At 37.6% G+C, this 25,300-nt stretch overlaps 3 protein-coding genes across 5 annotated transcripts; 2 read left to right on the plus strand and 1 right to left on the minus strand.

The window, feature by feature from the left end:
• Positions 1–106: 106 nt before the first annotated feature.
• Positions 107–10,271, plus strand: LOC132148980 (nucleolar transcription factor 1-like). Its single transcript, XM_059557826.1, has 21 exons — positions 107–245; positions 2,246–2,296; positions 2,701–2,873; positions 3,063–3,146; positions 3,264–3,419; positions 3,757–3,821; positions 3,904–4,027; positions 4,118–4,228; positions 4,306–4,439; positions 4,810–4,951; positions 5,081–5,122; positions 5,217–5,327; positions 5,462–5,617; positions 5,726–5,872; positions 6,637–6,747; positions 6,855–6,943; positions 7,067–7,256; positions 7,360–7,407; positions 7,594–7,659; positions 7,770–7,880; positions 8,100–10,271. The coding sequence occupies exons 2-21, from the start codon at positions 2,260–2,262 to the stop codon at positions 8,202–8,204; spliced, it is 2,202 nt and encodes a 733-aa protein (XP_059413809.1). The 5' UTR covers positions 107–245; positions 2,246–2,259; the 3' UTR covers positions 8,205–10,271.
• A 1,162-nt stretch (positions 10,272–11,433) lies between these two features.
• Positions 11,434–17,837, plus strand: LOC132148982 (ataxin-7-like protein 3). Of its 3 annotated transcripts, XR_009434989.1 has the most exons (13): positions 11,434–11,613; positions 11,842–11,974; positions 12,061–12,232; positions 12,544–12,641; positions 12,777–12,799; positions 12,904–12,949; positions 13,070–13,107; positions 13,247–13,315; positions 14,015–14,058; positions 15,129–15,200; positions 16,511–16,647; positions 16,745–17,120; positions 17,157–17,837. XR_009434989.1 is itself a non-coding variant. In XM_059557828.1 (12 exons), the coding sequence occupies exons 1-12, from the start codon at positions 11,563–11,565 to the stop codon at positions 16,990–16,992; spliced, it is 1,131 nt and encodes a 376-aa protein (XP_059413811.1). In that variant the 5' UTR covers positions 11,434–11,562; the 3' UTR covers positions 16,993–17,139. The 3 variants fall into 3 exon arrangements, 1 of the variants encoding a protein (XP_059413811.1); XM_059557828.1 differs by lacking the exon at positions 17,157–17,837 and having other exon boundaries at positions 16,745–17,139; XR_009434990.1 differs by lacking the exon at positions 15,129–15,200 and having other exon boundaries at positions 11,435–11,613.
• A 1,145-nt stretch (positions 17,838–18,982) lies between these two features.
• On the minus strand, positions 18,983–23,744 carry LOC132148983 (transmembrane and ubiquitin-like domain-containing protein 2). Its single transcript, XM_059557829.1, has 3 exons — positions 23,596–23,744; positions 21,878–22,408; positions 18,983–19,964 (listed from the first exon to the last, which is right to left on the minus strand). Exons 2-3 carry the CDS (start codon positions 22,390–22,392, stop codon positions 19,577–19,579), a joined length of 903 nt encoding a protein of 300 aa, XP_059413812.1. The 5' UTR covers positions 22,393–22,408; positions 23,596–23,744; the 3' UTR covers positions 18,983–19,576.
• Positions 23,745–25,300: the final 1,556 nt, after the last annotated feature.

Here is a 25,300-nt window from a genome sequence, read left to right on the forward strand (position 1 = left end):
ATTGTGACTTGGGAACTAAATGACATGATTACACAACAGATTGATTCATTTCTAAATAAGTGGATGTCGCTTGTCATAACTGTGCTTCAGTCACCGCGTGTTCAGTGAGATTAATCGTATATTTATCTCATTTTTGTCTTCCAAGCCTTTGAAGACCCTGCTGCCACACGAGCTGCTCACGCCGTGCTTTCACTCCGCATTCCTCATCACTCGAAACTCGGGGTAAATAACCAGATTTCTTCACGGTAAGAGGATATTTTGGACGCCGACTACAAGCTCTGTTAAACAGCATATAATAAGGCTAGATTTTAGCAGCATTTTAAGGTTATTTTTGACGACTGTTGGTTCGACTTTCACCAGAACTGTAGGGGGATTCAGTGCTAGTTACAGCCGGCTAGCTCCGGTGCAGCTCGGTTTAACACCGTAGCATTTTGTTTAAAAAAGCGTACTTTTTAGATGTCTCTAAGCTATTATTTGTAGCACTTAACACTTGTAGACACACTACACCGCACCAATCGTTTAATTTAATGAGGTTTGTTATGGAAAACATTGAGTTTTAACAAAGGTTTTAAATAGAGCCCTATAAATACTTAAATACTCAACACACTGACGTGTTTTGGTCTAAACTTAAAGCCCCGTTACAAAGCTTTTCTTCATGAATGCGATTAAAATCAACAAAATAGTTTTTATCTGAGCATCTCTATCGTAGTAACACTCGATTCTACCCAAACGGGGTCTGATTATGCCATCCACTTTTTTAGAAACATGGCATGGTGTTAAAATGTCCTTCAGTCTGGCTCTATTTTAAAGCTGGACTCTGCTGGCTCACGCACCGCCATTACACATTCAGCGCAGCGGCGACGCCTCGCCCTGGAAAAAACCATTTTGTGACTAATTCAGTCGCCGTGCACGTTTGCTAAACGACATCAGATTATGACTAGCCCTTCATGTTCAAGCATTTTAAAAACAGTCGCTATGAATAATAGGGGGCGACCCAGAACGCGTTCGTGGCGGAAGCGGAGCCCCGCGCCCCGTCGGTTTGGAGGCAGACTCTGGTGCTGCATGCTGTAGCAGTCACTCATCAGGATCCCTGGCTGTGTTTCCCCCTCGCTCTCGACGGAGACCGAAAGCAGATCCCGATCCGTGGTCAGCTGGTCCGTCTAGAAGCAGCTGCCTGCCTTTCGCCCAAAACGCTTCCTCCTCCTGTAGGACCTCCCAGTATCCGCTCGTCCGCCGAAAATATACTCCAATTTCTAGCGACTGCACGAAACTCTCGCCTCGCAACAGCGTGCTGAGTGCAGGAGCAGCCGTTTCAAGTCTTAGATGTGTAGACAAAATGGAAGATTAGACGGATTGGCTGCTCTTGCTGGTGTCGACTGCAGAGTTATTTGAGATTTGAAACCGTCACAAGCAATAGGCTCTGTCTCTCGTTTAGGGGCGGTGTAATGAACATCAACCATTATGCGTCGGGCTGGAGCTTAATCCCACTCTTCAGGCAGCAATTCCTGTTTCGAGACATTAGCCTACAAAACACCTACACGGTACTCATTAAACTTTTAAGAAAGAAATACAAATTTTCACAAAAACACAATATTCATTTTTGAGAAATAATTTTTTTTTAAATATTGATGATAAACCAGAAACTGTCTTGCTTCTTTTTTTGGTGTTGTTCATAAAAAAGCTTGGCCAGTTCATAGTGAACTTCATACATAATGACTATGATCTTTACTTGATCATTGCTTTAAATGTTTTGTTTGGATTTTTCACTTGAGAAGAAATATGAAAATGTTTATTTTCTTTGCAAACTAATCATTTCAAAATAATTCACAAATGCAAGATTATGAAAGTTATCCCCCATTTTAGAACATATTAAGATCTATATTAAATCCTTTTCTACCTCCTGTAACAAATAGGCAACTAAAACTTTGAATGTATGCTCACTTTTTGGTGTTTTTGTATAATTTTGGTTTGATTTTTGTTTTGTAGGAAAGATTTTTGTGTGTATTGTTATGGGATCCATTTTTTTAATGTAATTGTTTAGTTTATTAGTATTATTATTTTCTCTCTCTCTTCTGAATTATTATTGCTTTGTATTTTTTGCCATCATTTTGTATTCCTTAAAAATAAACACTATTGATAATAAACTATTATATTGTTAATGCCATTGAAGTATGAGTTTCTACCTCATATTACCTCAACGTTTGCAATCCTTAATATAATTCTCAACAAATTTTATTTTCTCTAGAGTGATTCAAGACAATGAATGGAGAAATGGACTCCTCTGCTAAAGAACCCGGTAAGCAACATGAATCAATTAGATCAGTGGTTCTCAATTGTTTATGAATATTAGTGAACCTTTTTTTTTGTTTGTTTTTTTTTGTTTTTTTTTGCCATGAACTGTAATGGCTATAGAGAATTTTGTTTTTGAAATGTCTGTTGAATGGATGGTTCAAACAGTTGACCATTGCTGAGATCATTGGTTTGATTCCCAGGGAATACATTGTCTTGAATAAGTAGGTTTATACTCATGACAATAATTGCCTTGCGAAACATTGCTCTTAGCGTGAACCACGTTTCTCACTGCATGTGAACCTTTATTTAAACTTTGTGTGTAGTTCAAATGTGTAAGCTTTTCTTGTTTGCATGAAGATGTGTTTCACTGGTTCTCATGGATTATTTTTGCCTTATGTTTTATTACAGTTTGGGAGCAGGATGATCTGTTGAAGCTGTTGGATGCCATGAAGGTGAACCTACCAGAAAAAGATCTGGCCAAGTACAAGACGTCCGAGTCCCATTTGGACTGGGAGAAAGTGGCTTTCAACTCATACTCTGGGGAGATGTGCAAACAGAAATGGCATGAAGTGTCACGTGAGGTACGCTAGTCAGTAACCAGTGGGTTTCAATTAGAAAAACACGCATCAATGATGTGTTAGTTGTTGATCAACAGGTAGTAGTATTTAAAATGTTTTTTTTATTTTTATTATATAAAACCTTTGTATATGACAAGCTATAGGACAATGATTATAAAGTTTGTCTCATTAAAATTCCTGTTCCTCACTCAGATTCGCAAATTCCGCACCCTTACTGAGCTGATTGTGGATGCGCAAGACTACGTCAAAAATCCATACAAAGGAAAGAAGCTGAAGGTCGACAATCTTAATGGCTCAGTGCTGAAAAATTGGAAGCTTTTCCAATTGCAGCTTTTTCCTGTGTCACCTGCAACTGTAACAAATACTATTATATGTTATTTGTCCTATCTGCAGAAGCACCCAGACTTCCCCAAAAAGCCGCTGACCCCGTATTTCCGTTTCTTTATGGAGAAGCGTGCCAAGTATGCTAAACTACATCCAGAGATGAGCAACCTAGATCTCACAAAAATCCTGTCCAAAAAGTACAAGGAGCTCCCAGAGCGTAAGAAAGTGAGTGCAATAAAATTCTAACAAAACATCACTAAATCATAGTCTTTGTACAATTTTTCAAGAACCACTATAAAAGAGGAATCAATGTGGATTTTTAGGCAAATGGGAAATTTGAAATTATGGCGATAGTGTAATGGTATGTTAACTAAAGTTTTAAGAATCATCTGGAGTTTAGTAGATTACAAATCTGTGGCTGCTCTTTTGTACCTTTTGAAAAGAAGTAAATATGTTCTGTTTGGCCTGGATCACCTATTGTTTTGAGTTGTACCTTTCTAGAACTCACAAATCAGCCATTGTTTTGACTGACCTGTTTTATGTCTGAACCTTTTGTCAACAGGAGAAATATGTGAATGATTTTCTCAAAGAAAAGGAGACATTCATGCTCAGCATGATGAAGTTCAAGTACGTGACTAACTGACACTTTACCTTCACATTTACATTTTTAAATCATGGGTTTTCTCAAAGAGTTTGTGTTTCTTAAAAGGCAAGATCATCCCGACCTTGTTGAGAACGTTAACAAGAAGTCCAATGTTCCAGAGAAGCCCAAGACGCCCCAGCAGCTGTGGTACAGCCAAGAGAAGAAGGCCTTTCTCAAAGCACACCCAGATGTACGCCTTACACACACTCGCACTCATAAAGAATTTGAAGCTGGCTTATTGATGCACATGAATGGCGTAAAATACTTTTTACCTCTCAAGGCGACTACCAAAGACATCAAGGACAGTCTTGGCAAGCAGTGGCCACAGCTCTCAGACAAGAAGAGGATAAAGTGGATCACAAAGTCTTTGGAGCAGAAAAAATTGTATGAGGTAAGCATTTTATATGGCATATTTGCCAGCGGTAGTGGGCTTCTTTGTAACGTTTGATCTTTCCCATCCTTTTTTAGCAAAAGATGCGCGAGTTTGTCCAGCAGCACCCAGAGATGAACTTCACGGAGGAGAACATCGTCAAATCCACTCTGACCAAAGCAGAGAGACAGCTCAAGGACAAGTTTGATGGGCGGCCAGACAAACCGCCTTCGTAAGTTTAACTCATAAGTTTTGTTTTATGCGGGGTGCAATATGACCTGGAAATGTTCACGTTCATGTTTGTTTTCTATTTATCTTTTTTTTTCAGTATTAGTTTAGTATAATTTATCTATTATAATATTTATATTTATATATTTTTATTTTTCAAAACTGGTAATATTTTTGTGCTTTTGTAAGTTTTATTCATTTTTTTATTTTTTATTTAGATTTATTTATTTTTGTACTTTTACATTTTAAATATTGTACTCCAGCTTGTTTTATCCTATTTATTTCAATTGCCAAAAGTGGATTTTTAATAGTTTTAGGAAGATAGTTTCTGTACGGTAAGTTTAAAGTGAAAGTTTTTTTGGTCTTTCTTTCAGTAATGGTTATTCTATGTTCTGTGCTGAGCTGATGTCCAGTATGAAAGATGTTCCCAGTACAGAGCGTATGGTCATGTGCAGCCAGCGCTGGAAACTCCTTACACAGAACGAGAAAGATGCCTACCAAAAGAGCTGTGAGCAGGTTTGTAACACGTTTTTGCATGCTTCCTTCTGTTTGTAAACAGTTTTGCCACACATTAATAGTAACAGGGATACATATGAACATTTGTCTATCTCTTTCATATTTTTATTTTATTGCTTCTGTACACAGAAAAAGAAAGAATATGAAGTTGAGATGAATCGCTACTTATTAGTAAGTATACCTTTTTGACAACAGGCACTCAGTGTGTTGTTTGCGCCATTTTCTGTTCGGTTTGCATTTTGAACATGTTGTCTGTGAATCCCAGAGTATCTCAGAGGAGGAACAGCAGAGAATACTGTCAGAACAGAAGATGGGCAGCTTTAAAAAGGGAGGTGGAGGCAGTAGTCCCGCTTCCAAAAAGAACTCAAAAGCAAAGGTCAGTTCACCTCGCAGTCATTTTTGAGTAACTTAAAAAAATCGGTATTTAAATGAGCTTATAGTAAATACAAATTCACATCTTTATATCCCTTCCATTCTTTCTTTTTTTTCCCCTCTTTGTTATCCCAACAGTCCAGTACAGAGAAGCCCAAGCCTCCTGTGTCCGCAATGTTTATTTTTTCTGAGGAGAAGCGCCCAAAACTTCAAGAGGAACGGCCTGATCTTTCTGACATGGAGCTCACCAGACTACTGGCCCGCATGTGGAGCGAACTTTCTGACAAGAAGAAGGTGATCATGACACTTTAGTGCTCCAGAGATGTTAAGATCCTTCCATTACTTTATCAGCCAACTAAATTGTTTTTTTTTTTAACATTAACATGTAACCTTTTTTTGTAGGAGAAGTATAAAAACCTGGAGATGACGCTGAAGGCAGAATCTGAAAAACAGAGCAAAGACAACAAAGGGAAACGACCAGAAACACCCAAAACGGCTCAGGAAATCTGGCAACAAAGCGTCATTGGCGACTATCTTGCCCGATTCAAGGTATGGAATCATAATTGCAAGTAAATTAGTGGAAAATTTGCCTACATTACCGTTTAAGTTTTCATCAAGGTCACAAATACAGTAAAAACATTAATATGAACCGCATTTATTTGAAATTTGTCAATTTTCTGTCACTGCTTTCAAACACCGAATAGACAACATGAAGCAGTCACTCATAGCTGTTCAGATCAGTATGTACATCTTCCAGTCGACTCTTGCTTGTGGTTCAATGGATCACAAAACTCACAGTTCGGATCATATTATGGTTTTTGAGTCACTGATCGGAACGTTTTTCATATCAACAAGAAAAGAAAATCTTTCAATATAACTTTGCTTTCCATTTATTACTTAAAGCTAAGTACTACTTCTATATCAAAGCAAAAACTACTAGCCCAACTAAGAAAGATGAAACCTGATTAAAGACAAGTAAACAACCAGTAAAAAAAAAAAAAAGAACAAAGACACACATTACAAGCATAGGTAAATACAAAAGAACAGAGTTACAAATAAAATAAGGTCGGTAATATTCGGTAATGTAACGGGAATGTAATAATTAAGTGTAAAGTAAAAAGCTGTGTTTTGTTAAATGATTAGCGTTACTGACAGCAGCAGGTGTTTATAGACTGCTGTCTCTTTAAGACCTGATGCATGGATCCAATATGATCTAATGATACACATTAGATTTCTTCAACCCCTACGACCGCACTATTTGATAATTTACTATGTTTTCTCCACTGGTCTCTCCCTCTTCAATGCTTTCTCAGAATGATCGCACAAAAGCTCAAAAAGCCATGGAGGCCACCTGGAACACCATGGAGAAGAAAGAGAAGATCATGTGGATCAAGAAGGCTGCAGAGGACCAGAAGAGATATGAAGTGAGTCCAGACAAATCCAAACATTTTGGATTTGGGGGCTTCTTCCTGATTTCCTGTGTGGAAGACTTCATACTCTCTTTTTTATTTTTATATTCTGTGTTGTGCAGAGAGAGCTGAGTGAGATGCGATCGCCTGCCCCAGTCATCACCCCTGGGAAGAAAATGAAATTTGATGGGGAACCTAAGAAACCGCCCTCGTAAGTTTGTTCTTGTGTTGTGGTGTTCCTCTACAAGGAAAAACCTGTTGGGGTGTTCGAGGCAGCTCGCTTGTCTTAGCCTCTCACTCTTTCTATTTATGCTCTCTTCACCTGTGACTTCAGGAACGGTTATCAGAAGTTCTCTCAGGAGATGCTGTCAAACGGCGAGCTGAATCATCTGCCCATGAAAGAGCGGATGGGTGAAATCGGAGGACGCTGGCAGCGGCTCCCTCAGAAAGAAAAGGACCGTTACAAAAGACTGGCAGAAGAGAAGCAGAGGCAGTACAAAGTTCTTCTCGAGCAGTGGCTTGCGGTACATATCTTTACTGCTATTAAATCTGTTCAACACTTGTGCAAACAGCTTAATATCTAATATATTACAACAGTAATAAATATATATTTTTTTTACTTCACAGGGTTTATCATCACAAGAGAAAGCTACATATAAAGAATATAATTCTCTGGTGAGTCATCAGTTTGGGTCAACTCAGTATTGAAGTGTAATCAAAATAGACTTGAATTATATACAATAACTATTTTAACATTTACATTTTTTATATTTAAAATTGTGATATTTAATCATTTAAAAACATGCATTTTTTTTTTTTTTTTTGCCTGTTTAATGTTTTTTTTCTTAAACTTTTCTGCAGAAACGGAGGAGCACATCAAAACCAGGTGCCACTGCTGCTAAAGTGAAACCTAAGGCCAAACAATCGGTGAGTCTTAAATCATTTAGCATTTATTAGCCTCTATGCACTTTTTTTTAGCACAATGTACAATGTGATTGATGGTTCTGTATCAATTGTGATCTTGTCCAAAGGATGAGGATGATGATGATGACGACGACGATGATGACGATGATGATGATGACGAGGATAAGGAATCTGATGACGAATCATCCTCTGATGACAGTGATGATGACGATGACGACGATGATGTAAAATTTATAGCATGCTGTTAATTTTTTCCACACATTTTAAAACTGTCTTGATGATATAGGATCAGCATTTGATTTTGGCAATATTGATTTTGATTAGCGCTATGGAGTGCAGCAGTTCGTTTCCATTCGTTTTCTCGATAGGGGATTACATTTTTTGCGACAGCTGATAAACCTGATCAGACCTGGAAAAAATAATCTTTCCAAATTCCCTTCCAGAATGAAGACATAGAGGATGAAGAGGTTGAGGATAAAGAGAATAAGTCAGAAAGCAGCAGCAGCGCTTCCAGCTCTGACGATTCATCGGGTTCAGACTCCGATTGAGCCAGAGTCCTGTCAGACTGAGCCCACAGACTGCCAGAAATGCTGTGAACTGAGCCATGAGCCGGGGGTCTGGGCCTCCACAGGAGGGGGCTCACCCCGCTGTCACACATCTGCACCACCTCTCACACACTCTTTCCTTTGCTTCTCTTCTCCCCTGCACTTCTGCTTTTAGTTTGTCCTCCCTCGATAAATTTGCTTGGCAGGTTTTAAGGCATTTTAGGCAACGTGTATGAGGATGTATAGTCTAAATTCCTCCCAACACAGAAAAGGGTGCAGTGCTCTTCTATTGGCTTGTAGTAGTCATGAGGTGTTATTAGGACGCCTTGTGTTTATGCGTTAAATGTAGGAGGACATAGAGAGCACCAGGTACCATTTTCTTTTCCATAAATGAGCCAAAGAGTCTCTTGGTTTCACAGATTATTTCAGGAGGTACAGGGGACCAAATAACTGCACTCTGAACAATGTTTGCTTTCTTTTCTTCTGTCTGTACCTCTCCTGTTCTTCCTCTCCCTTTTTAGCTCCCTCCATTTTTGCTCTGCTGTTTGTTTTTGCTTCTTCGGTTCAAAACATTGTGGTATTTTCAGGAACAATGAAGCCATTTTGAATGTCGCCGCATGGCCCCCGCTGGTCTCGCACGTGGTTCTTGTTCATCAGGTGTTTGTGCGCTGCCCTTACCTGCACCTGACGAGGGGTTAAAGGTGAAAATGGACTATTTATTTTTGTCTTGTTTTAGTAAAGCTGCCCATAGCTGATGGGCTTTGTTTTACTGTTCATTCAGATAATAAAACTGACTGATGTTACATAATGAGGACTAATTCATCAGTTAATTGTTCGGCAGCACAAGCAAAGTTCTTGCAGAAGTATGCTTGGGTTATTTTTATTTTTTTTTTGAGGATGGGGCACCAACATGTTTTTCTTCTGTTTGTTATCAATGGTTATGTATTTCTTGAAGCTGAAATTTTTGTTCCTATTTCCGACCACTGTTTTATTTGGTGCTCCAAATAGCTGTTTTCCTTTTTAAAATGATGCATTTTAAATACGATGGATGTGAGTTACCCCACAATTCAGTGCACTTATGATGGAATCCCTTGTTCACAAACATAGTGACCTTTTTTTTTCAGTATTGCTCTTTCTGCATTTCACTCATTCGCCCGTAATGTCTACCACTTCCCAGGTCTTTCACGCACCAGCTCAAGGAATGTAATGGAGATGTTTTATTTAAGAGAGGGGTACTGTTATTTGTTATGTGTTTATGTATATATGAACAGTTTTGAGGGTGACTGGTATATTCTCTCATTTCAGTGCCCTGGAGTGAAATGGCAACTAAATTTAGTTAAACCCACAACCCAGCTTCCTCTGCTGAGCTACCACCTTTTGATCAGTATGTTTATGCAGTCCTCAGCTTAACAGGGGCTTTTTAAGTGATATTTGTCCTCTATCAAAGCTTTGAACTTTGATCATTTGCATGTAAAGACAAGCAAATCATTTTTGGGGGGATTGCTGTCAAAACAGATCTGGATGCTGTAATTTCTGTACCAGACGTGTGACCTTTATTATAGGAATCTGAAGTAATCAAGGTCTGTTTCTTGCAAAAATGTTCTGTTCTGTTCTTGCCTTAGTTAGATATAATTTGGTTCTAGAGGTTTTGAATGAAAGGTCGGGATAAGAAAGCCTGTGGACCTTTCAAGATTTGTTGATATTTTATAGGATTTTGAGACTTGCAAATAGATTTGGGTTGGGTTCAGTGCTGTTGTAAGGTATTTGTACATATATCTTTCTTTTATTTCCCTTTGTAATGAGTGAACGTTATTGCGTTTGTATTTTGAGTTGGCTAAGCAATATGCTGCTGTAGCCAAAATGAGTTTGTTCGTCAATTGGGGACATGTTTTTAATTTAAGTTTTAATTTTTTACCCCTTCCTGTGTTTGTTTATTTGTAGAAATGACAAAAAAGAGAAAAAGCTTAAATTTGTACTACAGGTTTGAAACATTTGGACATTTTCTATAGCAAGAGATGTTATATCCCTGCAATTTACAATTTGAGCAAATAAACCTTCACTTAAACCGTTTTTGTCTTTGTTTGGGTGTGGGTTTGTATTTGTTTATGTAAATATGAATTTGGTCCGAATTCAAGAAAGCTCAATCGATGTGTCACCCAAGATCGGCAATAGTCTAGAGACGCCTAACCGGAGCCAAAATGGCAGCGTTGTTTTATTTACAAACTTCATATATCAAACATTTACACACATATGTACATATACAAATATATATATATGTGTGTGTGTATACATCTATGTAATATGTAGTCATAGTAATTTATAAATATGACACGCATGTTATAAAGTGGACCTTATAGCCTAGAAGAAAATATATATATATATATATATATATTATATCAATGTGTGTGTATGTATTAGTTTATGTGTAAACATGAAATTGGAACGAATTCAAGGCATCTCAATCGATGTGTCACCCAAGATCAGTAATCGATTAGTGATGTCTAACTGGAGCCAAAATGGCAGCGTTGTTTTATTTTCAAACATCATCTGTACGCAAACGACTTATTCAGCCTGGCATCTAATAATTTTTGTAACATAATATTTTCATATGTTCGTTCGTTTTGAGCAAATTTGTTCTATGTTGTGGTTAGACAAGAGAACAGCGGGTCCCTGAATGACACAAGACCCGGCCCGTTCAGTCTTGGTAAGTAGAGATACAATTTTAAAGAGCGCAACAAATATGCTTTTTGCGCGCATCATCAGGTAGTACTTTGTAGCACACATTTCTGCGGTTTTGAAACAGTGTTTCCTATATCAGCCCATATGGGAAGTTATATGACAGAGAAAACAGGGCAGTGTCACAGTCGTGCCTGTCAGCTATGTTTACAATGACACTGTACATGTGTGTTCAACAGTTTTATTAGGTTTAAAATATGCACTGGTTATTAATTACTAGAAATCGTTTATCTTATTTGATTGCTGTTTTACTGAATAATTGCTTTGCCCGCCCATTTTCACAGTATTCCCGTTATATCAGCTAGCTGAACATGATCAATAATAAATATGACACGCATTTTATCAAATCGACCTTATAGCCTAGAATTATTTTTTTTTAATTTAAGAAATAACACTTAGTTGATAACAAATAATCAACAATATGAACAAATGTGCTTGTAAATGACTGTTTAAAATGTTTTCAGATGTTAACTTATTATTTAGAATCGCTTTTATCACACTTTTATCTTTAGACAGTAGGAGGACCGTACATACATGATGTAATGTGCCTTTGTTTGTATTTCAGTGTTTTCCGCCTCTTGCAGCATTGTCCACAATGATAGCTCTCCTACAATAGTTGTTGCAAATGAAAATGGAGGATATGTCTCTGTCAGGCCTGGAAAACACCAAGCTAGAGGTAAAGTGTTGCAGCTAATGAGTTTAATTTATGAAATGTACAGAAAAGTGAATCTGCATTTGTAGTTCTTTGTAAATGTTGTTTTCATATAAATGCATCTGTTTGCGTAAGAATTGTTTCATGCAGGCTAACCACTAAAATTCACAGGCTCACAAAGTAGCCTGTATCATAGACAAATAAGAACAAAAATGAATTACCTTTTCTCGCAAAACATCTGCTTTGTTGTAGGCCTTGGCTCATGACGTTTACTCTGACCTAGTGGAAGATGCCTGTTTAGGGCTGTGCTTTGAGGTGCACAGGGCGGTCAAACAGGGCTACTTCTTCCTGGATGAAACGGACCAAGAAAGTATGAAGGATTTTGGTGAGTCATTCATAAAAAATAAACTAATTCATTATTTCTAAAGCCTATGCTGCATGCTTTTAAGATTCATGCTCCCTCTGATGTAGAAATAGTGGACCAGCCTGGTGTGGACATCTTTGGGCAGGTGTACAACCAGTGGAAGAATAAGGAGTGTGTGTGTCCCAACTGCAGCCGGAGTATTGCAGCCTCTCGCTTTGCTCCTCATCTGGAGAAGTGTCTCGGCATGGGCCGCAACAGCAGCCGAATAGCCAACCGCAGGTGCCACACCATTTAGTTCACATGAAAAATAAATGAGTTTACCCTTTTCTCACTAAATACACAGACATTATTCAGTGAAGGGAATGCTTAAAGCAATAGTTGACCGAAATGATTAATTCATCCTAATGTCTGTATGCTTTTTTGTTTTACTTCAGCGTTTTGATTCTATTGCCATGTACAGGTGGGAAAATGTGAAAAATTAGGGGTGACACATTTCAAGTAACACTCTCTGCCAGATAGAGATTTTATTGATCCCTGAGGGAAAATTCTAATGTCATTCCAAAGCATTGATTGTTCTGCTGTTTCTACAGAATAGCCAGCAGCAACAACACAAGCAAGTCAGAAAGCGACCAGGAAGACAATGATGATATCAATGACAATGACTGGTCCTATGGTTCAGAAAAGAAAGGTGAGCTCATTCAGTCTGTCTGTTTCTCTCTTTTCCCCTTACGTCCTTCACCACTATTTGTCGCCAAATGTTGCGCCATTATTATTATTTTTTAATAATGAATGATGACATTTTATTAACCTCTTATTTTCACAGCCAAGAAAAGAAAGTCAGAAAAGGTATAAAACTTTTATCAGATATGAACATGTTGAAAATGCAAGCCAGATGTTCTAGATTATGATAAATTGAAAATAATGTTTGAAACGAATCTGTTTTGTTTTAGAATCCAAACTCTCCCAGGAGATCCAAATCCCTGAAGCACAAGAATGGTGGGTTTTATTCTGACTGAATCACCCTTTAGAATCTAGCTTTCAGGAGTTGTTTAAAGGTAGTGCACTGCATGACACGTGAACGTGTTGTGAGTCTTTTTGTGTCTTGTTGCACCGCAGGAGAGCTCAGCAGTAATGTCAATCCAGACCTGTATAAGGTGAGGTGATTCATTATTTTAACATTCATAACATAGGTTCTTGCTTTCACTGTTGCATTTATTAATGTAGTGTTACGCGATGTTGTTTCACTCTCTCTCTTTCTCTCTCTCTCTCTCTCTCTCTCATTCACTCATGCAGTATAACTACAGCTCTGGCATCAGTTATGAGACTTTGGGACCTGAGGAGCTGCGCTCTATACTGACTACAGTAAACAGCCTTTTACACATACATACATTTATTATTATATTCTTACATAGAGAATATATAATTATATTAAGAATATATTATGAGAAGTATATTATATTATTACATAATTGTTATATTTAACACTATTATGTAGACCGTTTACCATACAATATATATTTTTATTTTTCCTTCTAAAAATAAATCTATATAAAAATAAAGTTATCTATAAATTAAAGATTAGGTCAACAAATAAAAGTCGTATAATTTATATAATAATAATTAAATAATTATTAATTACAGTGAAAAAAAAAATCTTAATTCATCTTCAAAAAATGCTATTCAAAACTGAAATTTAATTCAAAATCATATCTTCTCTACTTATCCAAACCCTTGTTGTTTTTTCTACCATATAGTAATGTTTCAGATTTAAATGCAGGTAAATAAAAATCTTTATTAAACTATATTATGCATAATATATTGAACTAATATTTTGAACATTTACAAATATTAGGATAAGTTTGACCAATAATAAAACTGGTATTTCGCCCCTTTTTTTTTTTTGGTTACAGATGTACCAAGATCTTTTGTGAATGTGTGAAATAAGTGTTAATCATTTTAGTTTCTTTTCAGCTGTTTTGACATTAAATGGTATTATTGGCATTATACTATCTCTCAACCAATGGAATTTACCTCTTGCTAACAAGCTCTGTCTTTCCTCAGCAATGTGGGGTCGTATCAGAGCACACAAAGAAGATGTGTACTCGGTAAGAATTCAGTCTATATTTGTGAACTAACAGGAAACCGTATAAATAAACATCACAAATGCACACTGTGGTACACTCAGGCCACTGACATTTAGAGTTCCTGTCCATTACCTTAGTCATTGTGAAAGTCATCACGTTTTTCATCTTTCTTTTGCCAGCAAAGAGTAAGTATTTTTTCCACAGAAGACATATTATGAGGAATACAAACTTACTGAAGACAGAAACATCTGTGAAAGCAGTCTAGGAGATTTAAGATCTTTGCATATTTTAGGCCTGGCCAATCAACCTTTTTTTTTTTTTTTTTTTTTACACTTATGTTAAGGCTGCTTATAACCCTCCATTAAGCAACATTTACATTTTTGTAGCTTTTAAAATGATCAATACTTATGAACATATTTGCATAATGAAAAAAGAAGCATATACTGTTTTAATTGGTTAAAAAATTTACTAAGATGATATATTTGACCACATGAAGATAAATAAATGATTAAAATGCTAATTTTTGAGCAAACCATTCCTCTCATGAAGCCTCTCATGTGATAAGAAGTACAAGGAAAAGGTAGAGTCAACGGGACATAGTTTTTTACTGTTTGAGTGTCGAGGATGTGTATGTATTGATTGTGCATGTGATGTGTGAACACATGATCTTTTTCATTCGTGGAAATGGAAATGATCATGTTATGTTGGGACTGATTTTACGGAACACAACTGGCAACTCCATATAAACCCCATATTTTTGATTGGTGCTCACTTTTCCATTTTCTTTCGTGTCATTTAATTTGGCCTTGCTTCTGTTAAAAATGTTTAATTGAAATAATCTGTCTCCATTCCAATTGGACATAAAAGTGCACCATCATTTCCCATTTGGACGGTCATAGGTTGTTTTAAAGCACTGCCTGTTTTACGCAGCAAGAGACTTCTTGAGCATCAGCCAGCATGGAAACCCCCTTCCCTAAATGCTAATATCTAACCCTAGAGCCTCTTTTCCAGTCCTGCTGGCAGTGTTCACTCAGTCTCTTGCCCGTCATTGTCTCTGGTGCAGTGCGTAATGCCACGTTGTGTCCTGGCAGGTCCCAGCGATGTCCCCAGCACACGGACGAACAGAGGAGGGCAGTCAGGGTCTTCCTCCTTGGGCCGTCCGCGTGAGTTTCACCCCTTCTCCCAACCCTGATCAGAAAACAATCAATGTACCCACCTGCTTTCCTCTCCCTTCATCTGTCTCTCTCTTAATGTACCTCTTTTTCATCAAGCTTGTGTTCAGTTGTAGCAGCTGGCCAAACATAATGGTGAAAAACTAATAGGTCCTCGTATTGAGGCTTGAGGCACACCATCTGCAGTCAGTGTACATCTTAGTCTGCTGTGACTTTTCTTAAGTTAAATCTGTTGTTAACATTAGTTAATGCATTTTTAAGTAAAGGCTGGAATTCACTACACAACACCCCCACCCCCCAATTTGCAGTCTGGAAGACCCAACATTAGTTGGAGCAAGACAAGAGTCAGTCTGCAGATTTCACAGAAAATCACAGTGTATTATGGGTGCAGACTTTATACTATGATTCAATCTGGTCTGCAGATATCAAAAGTTTGATATCTTAAACCAATATTTGAAAACGTTGTTTTCAATCAAAATGTGTTTCCTAGCAACAGGAAGCATGTTTCAGTGTGAGTTTGTTGTGTTCTGAATGCCTTTAAACTTTAATAGAGGATGATGCCCAGTATTTCCTCTGTAACCATTTAAAAGTCAGCAAATGTTAATTTTATAAAATCTGTTCAGATATTACAAGTTGTATAATGTATTCCAACCCTAACATGAACAATGAACAACTGTATTTTTATTAACTTATATTAACAAAAGTTAATAAATGCTGTAAAAATGTATTGCTCATTTTTAATTCATGTCAGCTGATACATAATCTAATGTTAACAAATGAGACCTTATTTAATAACATTCGGTTTAAATGATGACCTGTTCGTGCTTTTCTTTTTTTTGTGAAGCCCAATTTTTCTAGTCCTTTTCTTTAATTAACTGAGCATAATATTTCCATAAATTACAGTTAAATCTTATTTGTCAAGCTTTTTTACATTTAAAGGGTTAATTCACCCAAAAATCAAAATTATTAATAACATGCGAGTAAGTTATTAATGACATAATTTTCCTTTTTGGGTGAACTAACCCTACATTTAAGGTACTTTGCAGATGCTGATATCCAAAGCAAGTAAAATAAAAATAAAGATTCTTTAGCTTCATAATTTTAATAATGCTTGTTGAATATTTAATGTGCAGTTTTAACCTATAAAATGAAAGGTGACAGCGGAAACTATGTCAGCTCATCAGCAAATGTCTCTTTGGTTTCAGATCTTTTGATTGTTTCTTTGAACTCGGGTTCTTGGTAAACGTGTGCCTATTCAGCATTTTCCTCTGTGTAGTTATATCTTCCTTCCTGTTTGACAGGTCAGTGCTACCTGACTCTGATACAATGCTGGAAAATGATGGCTATGATGCCCCTGATGGCCAGCTCATCATGTCTCGCCTCCAGTGGGATGGCTCCTCTGATATCTCACCATCAGACTCAGCATCTTCAAAAGCCAGTGAGTTTTTCATGAAAGCTTTTAAAAATTGCATGCTCTGTCTTTGTCTTTGTTTTTTTTGTGTTTTTTTTTCACTTATTCACAGTCTTTTTGTCAGGCACCAATAACTCCGAATCTAAGAGACCTAAGAAAAAGAAGAAGCCCAGCACACTGACTCTGACTACCACTGGAAGTGGAGGAGAGCGGGACAAAGGGCAGGAACGAGAGCGAGGAGACCGAGAAAGAGTAGTAGGCGGCGGGAGCAGTAGCAGCAGCTCCCAGAATGCACTGGGCCTGTCCAGTCGGAAAAAGCGACCAAAACTGCCAGTTCCCCTAGCCCCTAGCCACTACGATGACCTGAACTAGGGAACATGATACTCACACACACTTACACACAGTTTTTGATAATGATTGATTTGATGAGTCCTTATGTGATCTCTAGTTTCCACTATTTCAAGGTATATGAACATGATGAGACACTCTCCGTTGAATGTGTGTGTAAGAGAGGAAAGATCTGGGCACCATTTCAGACATGCATATCAGGGGCACAATAGATTACATTTGTCATGGCACATTGTTGCACAGTGAAAAGTGAGTGTTCTTGTGATTAAATGTAGTGTTTGTATGTGGATGTGAGTTGGAGCAAGAATGTTTTTATTTTACTATGCAGTTCACTGTCATTGTGTTATTGAATACTCTCGTGTGTGTATACATGAGATTTGGGTTTAAAGTGACGCATGCGTGGGTGAATGCTGAACAGATTGCATGTATGTGAATGGGATGTTGCAAATATTTTGTTTCCTAGTGGCACATGTATACATTAGGTTAATCTGTGCAATGTCCTCTACTGGTTTTAAAGGGTGTCTTTGCTTCATATCATCTTGCTAATGTTACTGCAACCTGTTGTCTTCTGCAAGTGAAGCTACTACTCATACTCTCTCTTGACAATGTCATGCTAAATAATGGACTCACATTGTGCTACCGACAGCTTTCTGCCAAATCTGTGAATACACAATCTTTTGCTTTTTAGGTCTCTTTTGAAGTTAATATTCTTGTTTGTTGTCATTGATAATATTTCTTGTTTGATACTTTATTTATTTAGTTTAGTGTCAATGTAATTTTTTATTTATTTTTTTATTTAATCATGGCTTTTTGACCTCTTGGTCTTTAATGTATGCATTTCTTGGATTACAAAGTTTAAATTGCTGAGACTTTGGTGAGCCTTAGAGCACTTTGTTAGATGTCTGCTTGTTTTGTATAAAATGTTTGTTAATAATTAAAAAAAAAAAAATCTGAAATGGTAATAGTAATTGTAGATGCACTTAAATGGATAACATCCAGCCCATATAGGCACCTTATTGTATTTTCAGTTAAATTTTAAATGACCTGAGAGTGTGAACTGAAATGTCCGCATGATGGAGAACAAAAAAACATGGTACAACTGAGGATAAACAATTGCTTTGGGTGGATGTTTCTTCTGTGATGCTGTTATTGCTCTGGCTCTCAATGGACTGTATTATCTCTGTAATAGTATAAATAAATATTTCTCAGGATTATTTGTTCTCACACATTCTTAATTCACTCTTAAAAGGACAGTTCACCCTTAAAATGTCATGTCGTTTCAAAAATGTATGACAATCTTTATCCTACGGGATATGCTTGTTTATAGTTTGAGAAATGTCTTTTTTTCATACAATTGAAGTAAATAGGCTCCAATATTGTCTGTTTTCCAACGTTCTTCAAAATATATTATGTGCGTGTTGCCCTTTAAGCTGGATCATGGATGGGACGGTTTGTAGATAAGAACAAAAAATTTCATTTCAAAGATGAGCAAATTTATTCTGTATTACTGCATCAAAGCAAAACCAAAAAGCATTTTAATTAAAGAGGTGCTAGTCATCTGTAATAGTGAGAATGAGAATAAGTAGACTAGACTTCCCCTAAAACATGTGCAGATATTGCTGAAAATACTGAGAGAAATGACCCATTTATACAAGAACCATCAAACTGTCAGGCTGATGATACACAGGGAAACTTTTTAGGCCATGTTGCCACCAACGGGCAACCAAGTGAGACACATGGCCCACGACTGATCTAAAGTATCTATATAGAAATTTGTTAACCATTCTCAATGGGAAAGGGCCCAAGCAATATTGCTCAAAAAACATTGCCCGTGTATCATCAACTTTAGAGAGCTTTTAGTTTCTTCCATGCCCCTCTAGATTTATCTAAAAAAAATACTCCAAATACTCCTGTATGTTTGCATGTAAACTCTTCATGTATAAAACTTTCATGTCCTAAATGATAACTGAGCTGTAACTAGCAACAGACATGCTAAACCATAATGTTATGTAGAAATAAGTATGAAACAAATACAGACTTCAGTGACACTGGCAAAATAAACAAATCCTCCGATCATGAACATCAAACATGAGTTTGAGTAAATCGATGTCTCAAAATATCTGCTAACTAGCACATCACATCTGTTATTTGTGTATTAACATTTAAACATATGACATTTTTTGCTACTACAGAAGATAGTAGTGCTTTTATCATAGAAGAAGAGTCACATTCATTGATAAAAACCAATCAGTTGACAATTTGCGATTCCTCTAAATGAAAAGACCAGTCAGACATGGGATCCTGACTTCTCCTTACACGGAGAAGCTACACTTCAGGCTGAGATTGAATAATTATAAAGCTATTTTTTCCCCCAAGAAGCTAAATTATTCAGCAGTATTACTTTGTGCTGCTCACGAATTAAGCTGAAAGCACTAGCACACACTCTCACCACACACACACACACACACACACGACTTCCATGGCACCAGAACCCTCAAGAACTCCCTGAGAACTTTCTCGGCTACCACTGATTGATTATTTTCATGTCCTATTGTTTGGTTTTCCTTCTTCCCTAATATTGGCATCATTCCTCTTTTCATCCATCTTCTCATCGACTGTGCATGCCGAAGATGAGGAAGCTGAAGAAGACTGTGACCCCAACCAAAGAGATGGTGGCCGGGGCAGTGAACAGCTGGCGGTAGTTGATTCGGAAGTACCAGATGACAGCGAGCAGCACCACGAACAGGGGGATCACCAGGCTTCCTGTGCTGAGAGCCAAGCCGGCCGAGCGAAGCCCCCCGCTGAGCATGGAGCCCCTCCCAGCTCGAGGGCTCTCCTCTGCAGCCGCTTCACGCAGCGCCTGGGCTTGAGAGACGTGACAGTGGAGGACACAGTTGTGGGTGATGTTGAGGGACAGTAGAGAGCGCTGAGGATCCTGCAACAGCTGACCCTGGTAGATGAGCTTAATCTGATGTTCACGGCCAGAGAAGTACTTACTGAGAGACACAGAGAGAGCGATCATTAACAAATAAAACTGAGCTGCTTGTGCAATTAATCAACACCAAATAAAGGAAGGATTTTAATGCATTTGCTTTTGGCCATTACATTTCTTATTCTTGCATTCTCACCCTGTCTTGTGACAAATGTTATTGCATTAAGACGTTAATGTTTTGATGTGGTTTAAACTTCAGAAGCAAAATGTTGATACAGTGAGCTCTCCATCAGGGTGACGTGGTCATGTGGATGGCAAAACATTGTGTGCGAAATGTATCGCATAAATCTTTTTCTTTTATTTATATATATATATATATATATATATATATATATATATATATATATATATATACAGTACAGACCAAAAGTTTGGAAACACCTCATTCAAAGAGTTTTCTTTATTTTCATGACTATGAAAATTGTAGAGTCACACTGAAGGCATCAAGGGCTATTTGACCAAGAAGGAGAGTGATGGGGTGCTGCGCCAGATGACCTGGCCTCCACAGTCACCGAACCTGAACCCAATCGAGATGGTTTAGGGGTGAGCTGGACCGCAGACAGAAGGCAAAAGGGCCAACAAGTGCTAAGCATCTCTCGGGGAACTCCTTCAAGACTGTTGGAAGACTATTTCAGGTGACTACCTCTTGAAGCTCATCAAGAGAAGGCCAAGAGTGTGCAAAGCAGTAATCAAAGCAAAAGGTGGCTACTTTGAAGAACCTAGAATATGACATATTTTCAGTTGTTTCACACTTTTTTGTTATGTATATAATTCCATATATAATTCCACATGTGTTAATTCATAGTTTTGAGAAGGTGTGTCCAAACTTTTGGTCTGTACTGTATATATATATATATCCTTTTAATATATATATTTATTTTCCCTTTTAAACTGAAGACAGAAAGATATGAACATCTTGGTTGACATGGGGGTGAGTAAATTATCAGGAAATTTTTATTTTGGAAGTGAACTAATCCTTTAAAGGGCACCTTTTATGCAAACTCCACTTTTACATGGTGTTTGTATATAAATGTGTTGGCAGTGTGTGAACAGAACCACCCCAGCATGAGAAAAATCCACACACTTCTTATTTTTAAATCTCCATTAAACCAAATCACTCTCATCAGACATGCCGTTTTGATTCTCATAGCAATGTGAGGTCACATTATTTAGGCCCACCCATGACCGCTGACTGACAGTCCTGAGCTACAGTAGTTTATGCCCTCAGCAAGTAGTGCTTGGTTGTATTCTGTCCTCCATTTTCTCCGCGCTCGAGCAGCTGTGACGTCTACAATGTTTCTTAAGCAATGCCAGTGTTTAGTGTTCGGATGTAACACTGAATGTAAGTCTTCATTATCTCCCAACATCCGAGCAACTGAGGACACAGTGGATAATGTTTCAACCACATTTGTGTGAGCGTGTCATTTCGTTAAAGCACACAGTGAACATTATATAACTATTTGTTTATAAGTGTGTTGCTCATCCATCATTGCAAATGGGCTGTGAAGACTACATAAAAGTATCAAAAAACCATTCTGAGATGTCCTGGTTCATTCTCAGTCATGTTGCTTCTACCAGCTGCTTATTGCTGTAGGTATGCAAAGCAGAGATGTATACGCCATGCCCTCTTCTGAAGACAGGGCAGACATATGCAGCTCATTTGCATTTAGAGCAATACACAAAAAAACAGCTCTTTTTTTTTAGAAATGCCCCCCCCCCCCATGTCTAATTGTGTTATAATAAATGATCTGTGGGGTATTTTGAGCTGGACCTTCACAGACACATTCTGGGGACACCCAAGACTAACACTGCATCTTGTAATAAGGGTCATAACAGGTCCCCTTTAAGTTCAATTTCTCCAATTCACACATAAGAGTACACTATATTTTTGCTATTTCAAGTGTGTGTTTGTCTCACCTCTTCAGCAGTCCAACGGTGTCCTGTGGTCTGAGTACTGCCAGCTCCTCTGTGTCATTCAGGAACTTCAGTCTCACCGTGATACCGGTGGCCTCATCCTCCGCCTCTTCTTCCATCTCGTCCTCTTTCCCCTCTTCCCTTTCCTCAGCCTGAACATAGCTCACTTTCTTCCTCCCACCCTGAATATCCAGCAGCTCTTCTCCAGGCACATCCTCTCGCCCATCCGGCCGGGCCTCGCCCTCTTCCTGTTTCTCCTCCTCAGCGGGCTCTTCGTCCAGCTGCTCGCTGGGCTCTGAGCTGGGTGGGGGGTTCGCGTAGCTGTCGTGACCCCCGAGGCCGATGAGGGAGGCGTGGGCACCCACGGTGAGAATAGTACCCAGAATGTGATCTCCACGGTCGGCCACGTGGGTAGACAGCCAGGCAAGAACCACAGCCAGGAACAGGACAACCACGCTGCCCAAAGTCGTGGCCTCCTCCCCGAGCCCGTCAAGCACAGTTAGAGCACACACCGCCATCCCAGCCCCTCTCCACCTGCACAGACAAGAAAGAGAAAGATCAACATCCAATATATTCACAACCCTTTTTACTTACATCATGTGACAAATTACCAAGTGAAATAGGATATTTAACAAGACAATTAGTTAACATTATCCAATAGAATAAATGATGCTCAGTGATGCCACCACAAAAAAGAGAATGCTATTTCAGAGACAATTTTTGGATGAGACACATTTCTTTCCCCTGGAATAGGGTTATTAAGGGTTAACTAAAAGTAAAACTATGGGGGGGGGGGGGGGTTGTTACTTGTAACAAAACAAATGTTAAGTGAAATCATTTAAAAACCATAAAAAACATTCAACAAAAACTAATCAAATGACAACACCAAAACAAAATGACTAAATTACTTTAATTGGAATTAAAAATAAAATGGAAAATATAAAAATGAAAATGAATTCAAAACAGTACTATTGCTATTTCTTAAGTATTTCATAATACCAAGACCAAAGGTAAGACCAAAGACAAAAGAAAGTGCATTAAGAAAGCGAATCGACCTTAACAGAAGTAATCTCAGTCTTGGTGACCTGTTTGAATATTGTATTTATGACAGGTAATTATTGTCATTAACTATGTTTAATTGTCATTGGACTTCAGTTATGGGTTACACTGTTAGAAAGCATTACCTGTCTGGTTAGATCATCTAACAGAACATTAGTGTGTTTGTTGTATGGATCGTTTAAAGACCCCTAACTCTGTTACCTAACATTAAGTGACACACTTCTTAGCCGCATTAGGCAATAAGTCCGATGACATTAAGTACAGAATGACATATACACTTCTTGCATTAAAAGTATAATTACCCTCTGTTAAGTTATATATTAGCTCATTAATTAATAATACAATGTTACCAGACAGTTTGTACATTTAGAGGCTCGCTAACGTTAGCGGTTTCCACTAAAAAAACTTTAACAAACCTTCACCGTTGCACATTTAATGTCGCAAACAGGGCCTAGAATGAGCTACACTCGATATTAAAAACAAAAGAGACGAAATACCGTACATTAAAATACATTTAATGAAAAAGGCTCTGATTTGTTTTGTCTATCTGCAAGGGGAGGCAGGTAATCATGTAACGTAACTTAGCAGTAATGCAGGACGACCTTGATTCACGAGTTTTAACAGAACACATGTCCTTTAAACAGATATTACAGCACATTTACCTTCTCTTTCTTCAGATCATCTTGGATCGTCGATGTTTTAATCCCTACACCGGTTGAAAGACAAAATACTTGGCTAAGAAATAAATAAACACACGTACAATCTCACGCGCACGCGCTCAGCTGACGCTCAGAGTGTGAAGGTCACGTGGTGTTCGATAGTGACGGGAGAAACGAATCTTTTCGAAGCTTCGAATCAATTGAACCTCGCAAAATGATTCACTGTTCGAAGCGTTCGAAACATGACACGCTGGTGACAAAAAAAAAATAACTCACAAAATGTATAAAACTGAACATCAATTAAAAATAATGTGAAAACATATATATTTTTTTAGTTTGTAGTTATTATTAGATGTCTAGAAATTAAATATAGAATCATTTACATAACTAAAACTCAATTCAAGGGCAAAAATGGTTGTATCAGGCCCCTACATTCTGATGAATTTTTATTAAAAAATTACAGCAGATAAATTACCTAAAACTTTAGCTCTTTGTTTTGCATATAAAACTTCTTTTTTCAAATGAGGTGTTTTAAAAAACTATGATTGATGTAGATATTCAATATAATATTGTGGCATTTTAATAAAAAAACTGTAAGAAATGAAGAAATTTGACACACTCTGAACCTTAATAGAAGGGCTAATAATGTAAGAATGCATACAATTTTAGGCTGGCCACTACTGAAAGAAAAGGACAATTATTATTATTATTATTATTATTATTATTAGAAATATTCAGTGTCTAGACTTCCTCATGTCCTGTATTGTTAACTTTTGTATAGTAGTGCTAGTCATAATTTAAACAAGAGTTTAGTTTGTTTGTTTGTTTTTCTGGTTCAAAAACGAATACAAAGCAATGGACTAATGTATAGAGGAATGAAAATATATTAAATATATTTTTTTTTGTGTGTTTTTTTTAGTTGTTGGACCTCATGAAGAATAGCCGCTACCTTGGTAGTGACGAATGGGTATGCAAATAAACAAATAAACACTGCAACAAGTCAAGTCACCTTTGTATAGAACTTTATACAATACTGTGTCAAAGCAGCTTTACAGTGGCAAACAAAAAAAATAGTTTGTCATTAATGCAAGAGGACAATAACAAACAGTAATTTTTCAAGTTAAAGTCAGTTCATACAAACCCGATTCCAAAAAAGTTGTGACACTGTACAAATTGTGAGTTAAAAAGGAATGGAATAATTTACAAATCTCATAAACTTATATTTTATTCACAATAGAATATAAATAACATAACAAATGTTGAAAGTGCGACATTTTGAAATGTCATGCCAAATATTGGCTCCTTTTGGATTTCATGAGAGCTACACATTCCAAAAAAGTCGGGACAGGTAGTAATAAGAGACCGGAAAAGTTAAATGTACATATAAGGAATAGCTGGAGGACCAATTTGCAATTTATTAGGTCAATTGGCAACATGATTGGGTATAAAAAGAGCCTCTCAGAGTGGCAGTGACTCTCAGAAGTCAAGATGGGCAGAGGATCACCAATTCCCCCAATGCTGCGGCGAAAAATAGTGAATCAATATCAGAAAGTAGTTTCTCAGAGAAAAATTGCAAAGAGTTTGAAGTTATCATCATCTACTGTGCATAATATCATCCAAAGATTCTGAGAATCTGGAACAATCTCTGTGCGTAAGGGTCAAGGCCTGGAAATCCATACTGGATGCCCGTGATCTTCGGGCCCTTCGG

The sequence above is a fragment of the Carassius carassius genome, chromosome 9, assembly GCF_963082965.1.
Source record: "Carassius carassius chromosome 9, fCarCar2.1, whole genome shotgun sequence".
Classification (NCBI taxonomy): domain Eukaryota; kingdom Metazoa; phylum Chordata; class Actinopteri; order Cypriniformes; family Cyprinidae; genus Carassius; species Carassius carassius.

What these genes read in the sequence shown, in the direction of transcription:
- LOC132148980 (XM_059557826.1), top strand. Translation starts at nt 2,260, where the DNA reads ATGAATGGAGAAATGGACTCCTCTGCTAAAGAACCCG. An exon ending in GGCATGAAGTGTCACGTGAG is followed by an intron (nt 2,874 to 3,062) that starts GTACGCTAGTCA and finishes TTCCTCACTCAG; the next exon opens with ATTCGCAAATTCCGCACCCT. An exon ending in ATGACGATGACGACGATGAT is followed by an intron (nt 7,881 to 8,099) that starts GTAAAATTTATA and finishes ATTCCCTTCCAG; the next exon opens with AATGAAGACATAGAGGATGA.
- LOC132148982 (XM_059557828.1), top strand. Translation starts at nt 11,563, where the DNA reads ATGAAAATGGAGGATATGTCTCTGTCAGGCCTGGAAAACACCAAGCTA. An exon ending in TGGAAAACACCAAGCTAGAG is followed by an intron (nt 11,614 to 11,841) that starts GTAAAGTGTTGC and finishes GCTTTGTTGTAG; the next exon opens with GCCTTGGCTCATGACGTTTA. An exon ending in TCAATCCAGACCTGTATAAG is followed by an intron (nt 13,108 to 13,246) that starts GTGAGGTGATTC and finishes TCACTCATGCAG; the next exon opens with TATAACTACAGCTCTGGCAT.
- LOC132148983 (XM_059557829.1), bottom strand. Translation starts at nt 22,392, where the DNA reads ATGGCGGTGTGTGCTCTAACTGTGCTTGACGGGCTCGGGGAGGAGGCC. An exon ending in ACCGTTGGACTGCTGAAGAG is followed by an intron (nt 19,965 to 21,877) that starts GTGAGACAAACA and finishes TGTGTCTCTCAG; the next exon opens with TAAGTACTTCTCTGGCCGTG.